Source organism: Mus caroli, chromosome 10 (genome assembly GCF_900094665.2).
Source record: "Mus caroli chromosome 10, CAROLI_EIJ_v1.1, whole genome shotgun sequence".
Taxonomy (NCBI): domain Eukaryota; kingdom Metazoa; phylum Chordata; class Mammalia; order Rodentia; family Muridae; genus Mus; species Mus caroli.
Window position 1 is genome coordinate 92738019 of NC_034579.1, and position 6000 is coordinate 92744018.

Sequence of the window (6000 nt, forward strand, 5' to 3'; positions counted from 1 at the left end):
TGATGATGCCAAGTTACCTTGGTTTTTGTTGCTTATGTTCTTACACTTGCCTCTTGCCATCTGGTTATCTCTAGTGCTACCTGCCCTGGCTATATCAGACTGGAGCTTGTCCTTCTTGTGATCCTGGTTGTGTCAGAACTCACAGTCAAGCTGTCTCTGTAATCCTGTGATTCTGGGATCCTGTGATCCTGGGTGTGTTAGAGATCCTGGGAGTCAAGCTGCCTCTGGGACCCTGAGGTCCTGGTGTGACCAAGCTCCTGTGATCCTGTGATCCTATGATCCTGTGATCCTGTGATCCTGGACGTGGAGCTTCTTCTGGGTGTTGTGGGGCTGGCTGCAGAGTTTGCGCCCAAGGTCTGCTCAGGGCACCAGCCCAGACAGACCAGAAGGAACTTGTACAACTGGTCTGGCAGAGGTCTTGCGTGCCTGAGTCCCTCTGGTCCCGGTTATTCCCAGTGTGGGGTAGATGTTGAGTCTTTAAACTTTTAAAGCCCACCTCCAATAAGCCCATACCTACTTAATAAGTATCCCTAAGCAGCACCACCAAACTGGTAATCAAAGAAATACATGAGACTGTGAATCTGATTTTTTTTAATTTTGAAATTTCAGATTTTTCATTGAAACCACCATACTCCTTTGTGTGCCTCAGTTTATTCCCAGCATGTGGCAGCAAGCAATAATATCTGTTTTATGGGATTGTTCTGAATATTAAATTTGTTTCCATAAGTAAAGTGTTAAAAACCATTCTATGATGTATGGGATCAATAAACATCGATAGCGTGATGTTGTGATAATAGTGGTAGGTTTGATCAATAATGTAAAGAAGAAATAGTTGAGTGGAAGAGTGCCTGTTCAGCATACGCATAGCCTGGGGTTTGAACTCTAACACTGCAGCAATAGCAATAGTAATAATAATAATAATAATAATAATAATAATAATAATAATAATACAATCATTTGCAGTTGATTAAATGTTTTATCATTACTTCCTCAAAAATGTTAGGAATAAATAACTCCATCTCTTAAAAATATTTTTGTTACTTAAGATTTTCACATTAAGTAATTTTTCAAAAATAAGGCTTATTAAGAAATACAGAAGCTGGGTGTAATGCACATCATTAGTCCCAGTGTTCTAGAGACAGAGACAGGTGGATTCTGGGAGTTCAAGGCCAGCCTGGTCCATGAAGAGTTCTACAGCAGCCAGGATCCATAGTAAGATCCTCTCTCAGCAGGAGGAGGAGGAGGAGAAAGCAATGTAAATTGATTCCTTGCAAGTCTATATTTATTTTGAAGCTTATTTCCATGGAGATAATGAGTACATTTTTTTTCTCCCAAGTTCATGACAAGTACATTTTTGAGGAGATTTACATATTGGAAAGTTTTGAAGGGGTTGGGGAGGTTGGGTTTTGGTGGGGTTTTTTTTTTTTTGGTTTTATAATTTAGGTTTTTAATATTATTACTATTCTCCATATTTAAATACCTCCCATGTATTTTCTGGAGGAAAAGATTAGTAAAATATTACTTGTCATTTTAAAATCATTGGAGCTACTAAGACTGGAAGATTTTTCTCCTTGAAGGACTTTCCTGCGTTTTAAGAGCTCACAGAATTAATGACATTTCTGTATGTCTTTTGTTTCAATGTGGTCAGAAGTATAGTATAGTATAGTATTCAATTCTCAGTCATAAAGAATCCTTTCTAGGTCTCAATAATAAGTTAGGGGGCTGGAGAGGTGGCTCAGCAGTTAAGANCACTGGCTGCTCTTCCAGAGGACCTGTGTTCAATTCCCAGCACCCACATAGCAGCTCAGAACTGTCTGTAACTCCAGCTGCAGGGCTTCTGACACCCTCTCACAGACCCACACATGGGCAAAAATAAGAGAGTAAGTTAGAAGTACAGAGAAAACAAAGTAAAACCTTTCATCACATTCCACACAAAACTGAAAACTTAACAGAAGTCTGGACTCTGGGCTGCAGGGAAATTTGACATCATCACAGTCATAATCACTGGTCAGTATGCTAATTTTGTCCTTTCTGATCTTTGCTGCTTCTGCATATAACTAGTAAAAATGCTGTCTGGAGTTTCCTAACTTTCAAAACTTCTGTTTGGTTTTCAGCTCTTCTAACTTTAAAAGACAATTAACATTACCAACAAAGAATAAATGTGGAAACCACATTTAGAAGCAGTAGACAGGGTGTCTGCCCCCCTCACTCTGGTGATAGGCTAGAGCAGGAAAGAGCAGCTCTTCTGAGTGACTTATCCAGTTTTTAGTCTAAGTCCAGGAAGCCTCTGGCCCTAGGAATTAGGTCAATGCTCATAAACTTTTTCTCAACCCACCAGTCTGGGAAAGTTCCACTGCCAGGTTGGTGGGATGAGTGGAAATTAAAAAAAAAAAAAAAGGATCTCTTGGATTTTTGGTAGAAATAAATCTCTTGGATAATGGTAGAAAATAAAAATTGAAAATTGAAAAAAAAAAACAAGAAATAAAAAGGACTTTTAAAAATACAAAGTATTTAGCTTAGAAGGAGTGCAGAGTTGAATCAAAATCCCCCGGGAAAGGCACAAAACTAAATCATTTAATAGAAACAGAAACAGAGAAAAGGAACATAGTCCACGTAACACGTTCTGCCTGTCCGGTGTTTGTCACGGTAGTCCGTAGCTGCAAAGGCGTTGGTTGCCAGTGTTAACCTTGCTACAGAGTGCATGCAGTGTGCTGACAGTGGCCTCTGTAGCTCCTCTGTTTAGCCTGACTTGTGTGTGGTGCGCAGGCGTGTGCTGGTGATTCTCCAGAACTGCTCTCATCTGGAGTCTTCTGCTTTCTAGATTTTCACCTGACGGAAGGTTGATCGTGTCATGTAGTGAGGATAAAACTATTAAAATTTGGGACACTACCAATAAGCAGTGCATTAATAACTTCTCAGACTCTGTAGGGTAAGTCCATTCTCCCCGTCTACATTTGTATGGGTCTGCTCGCTAAGGAGGGGTTTCAGTATAAACAATTCAGACTTTAAAACGAAGGCAAAGAGATTGAAATGTCAAGTCATCATATTCTTTTTTTTCCCCCAGATTTGCAAATTTTGTGGATTTTAACCCTAACGGCACATGCATCGCTTCAGCAGGTTCTGACCATGCTGTGAAAATCTGGGATATAAGAATGAACAAATTACTCCAGCACTACCAAGGTAACAGTTTCCCCGACCAAAAGAGGTTTCACTATCAAACGGCTACTATGGGAAAGGCCTGTGGTTTGGTTTCTGTCCCCCCCCCGTGGGGGTCCTAGGCTGCCCTTGACCTGGCTAGAGAGCAGAGTCATTGACTCGAGTCAACAGAAGAAACACCCAATAGAGAAATCTATAAGGGACGGAAAGGCAAGCTACGTTCCCAGAATCAGGTGCCTGTCCATAATTCTGTGACTCGGTCAGTGTCCCCAAGCTTCTGGAATTCTGGCTAGACTCCACCCCCACAGCTACCTGACTATAGCCTGGTGTGCTCCTCCCCACAGTTACCTGGCAACAGCAAGATAGCCCAGCCCACTATAAGAGGGGCTGCTTGGCCCCTCCTCGCTCTCTTTAGCCCTCACTTTTCTCACTCTCTAGCCTTCCTTTTCTCTCTCCTTTTCTCCTCTCTCTCCACATGGTGGCTGGCGTCTCTCTTTCTACCTTCTCTCTTTCTCCCTGCCTTTCTACAATAAAGCTCTAAAACAGTTAAAAAAAAAAAACAAGAGGAGAAAGAAAGGTAGAAAGACTTTTTTTTTTTTTTATTTTACATGTTAATGAAAAGCAGAGAGAGCAAATGTATTCAGTGTGACCATGTCAGGGGAGTGAGACAATGAAGGACCAGTTACCCCTACATCTGCCTGCTGTGGCTTGGCGTAGTGACAAGAAATGCGGCAGGGTGCAAGGACGTGTGCACATTTAAGCAGCCCTGGCCAGGGTTTTCCTGTCATTGCCTTGGTTCTGGTTCTTGGGACAGTCTTTGTTCTATCGCTGAGGGGCTGAATCTGCTTCCCACACTCCGGTCATTTCTGCTCCATTGTGCAGCCTACCTTCATGGTTATCTTCATCTGGGGGATCGGTCTGTCCTGAGAGGTTTTTGTTTTTCCAGGGACCTAAGGTGACTATAGGTTTAGGACATGGATGTGTTCATGTGTGTGTTTAGCCATAGCTAAGGAGACAGACAGACACAATTCATCCTGTTTTCAGTTGCTTGTGGCTCAAATAAGGAGTAGACATTTTAGCAAAAGCAGCTCCTGAGTCCCCATTTCAGTTTTCCCTTGTGTTTAGGTATTGCTTAACCTTGTGGGAATTAGTGTGTCTGCCAATCTGGCCGTGGAGGTTTTCATAGCTCAGTCATAAACGAGTGCTTGAGAGGAGAACAAACTGTAATGACTGGGGCATCTACGTGAAATGAGCCAGATGCTTATGGCAAAACGTTGAAATCCCAATATAAAGTAAAGCACTAGCATCCAAGGCCAAAATAAATGTAATTAAACCACTTCTCTGGGGAGTCTCTTCCTGATGATCTCTCTGAGTATGGATACTAAGAATGGCCTCTGGGAGGAGGGAGGCGGTGTCAGGCAGCCATGTGTAAGAACCATTTCTCTGTAATCCCTTGGCTTTAGTTGCTTTTGGAAAGGCTCACACAGTGACTTAATTTTGATTGCTCACTTTGTATATAGAGAGGTCTTTGTATATAGCCTAGGCTAGCCCTAATCGTGGCCTTCCTGCTTTGCCATCCCAAGTGCTACAGCTATAAGTATGTTCCACCATGCTTGTCATAACTTTATTTTGACTCTGAAGACATCCCCCATTGTCTATAAACAATTTTTCTCTGAAGTCATAGCTGATTAATCACCTAGTAATTTGATCTTAACTGTCCCTAGTCACTGGAATGAGAGCTGTCCCCATTGGCCTGATCTGGTCCTGTTTCAGGTAGGAGAGGGGAGATGGCGTATGACGCGGAGCCAGTATCAAGAAGACTCCCTAAATGTCATCCTTCCTCTTTGGGGCCAAATTCAAGCATAGGAAGTCCTTAGGGTGGAACACATTCTTAAGTTTTAGTCTATCTGCCCTGTGGGTGATATCCTAGTGCCTTGAAATTGCTTTAGACATTTTATTAGAAGCTATATTTATGCAAAATATTAGTGGACAACAAATAAAGAATTTACAAGGAAAATTTAAATCATCCCAACAAGAGTAAATATTTAAAGAGATTTGGAATTCAAGAATAAGTACATGCTGTGGTCATTTTTCTTGAGTTTGATTCTAAGTGCTTTGGACAAGGATCAAAAGTGAGGGAACCAAAAGTCTTAGGACACGCATATTTAGAATTTCGCAAGAAGCTGAAACTTTGAGGCTGGGCCAAGGCTCAGTGGTTAGGAGCACTTGCTGGTGCTTCCGGAGGAGCTGTGGGTGGGGGGCGGAGGTCCCAGCACCCACATGGCACTCCCAGCTACGGCCCCTTACATACACACAAGAAACACCTCACACATAAAATTTTAAAACAAATAAATAAATCATTTTATAAAAAAGGGAGTCGAACAACTGGCAAAATGGCCTCAGTAATTTCATTGCGTTCAATATCATGGTTGACAGCATTATGGTTATCAAGCCATCCTAATTCTCCTCTCAGAAATACATTTCAATTTGTTTCCATTGAAAGAATGGTATAGTTTATCAATAACAGGCTACTTCTTTATACAAGTTTCATTTAATTTTGTCTTTTTTAGAAATAACTTTTTGAGATTATAATAAAATTACATTAATTCCCCCTTCCTTTGCCTGCTTCCAAGCCCAACCTTTCCCATGAAATTTCCACCCCACCCTACCCCTCCTCTCTTTTAAATCCATGGCTTGTGTGTTTGTTCCTAAAATCATGAACATAACCTGCTCAGTCTGTATAATGCCTCCTGTGAGTATACACCACATCCCCTCCACCTGTGAGTATACACCACATCCCCTCCACCTGTGAGTATACACCACATCCCCTCCACCTGTGAGTAT

The 6000-nt window shown here is 41.7% G+C and overlaps 1 protein-coding gene across 2 annotated transcripts in view; it reads left to right on the forward strand.

Moving 5' to 3' along the window:
- The window catches only part of Poc1b (POC1 centriolar protein B), a 99086-nt gene that overhangs the window by 37485 nt on the left and 55601 nt on the right, over positions 1–6000 (forward strand). The window contains exons 5-6 of one of the 2 annotated variants that reach the window (XM_021174527.1): positions 2822–2929; positions 3065–3180. In XM_021174527.1, the coding sequence (XP_021030186.1) occupies positions 2822–2929; positions 3065–3180 (224 nt within the window). The remainder of the gene's footprint in view (positions 1–2821; positions 2930–3064; positions 3181–6000) is intronic. The other variant, XM_021174528.2, reaches the window with a different exon arrangement.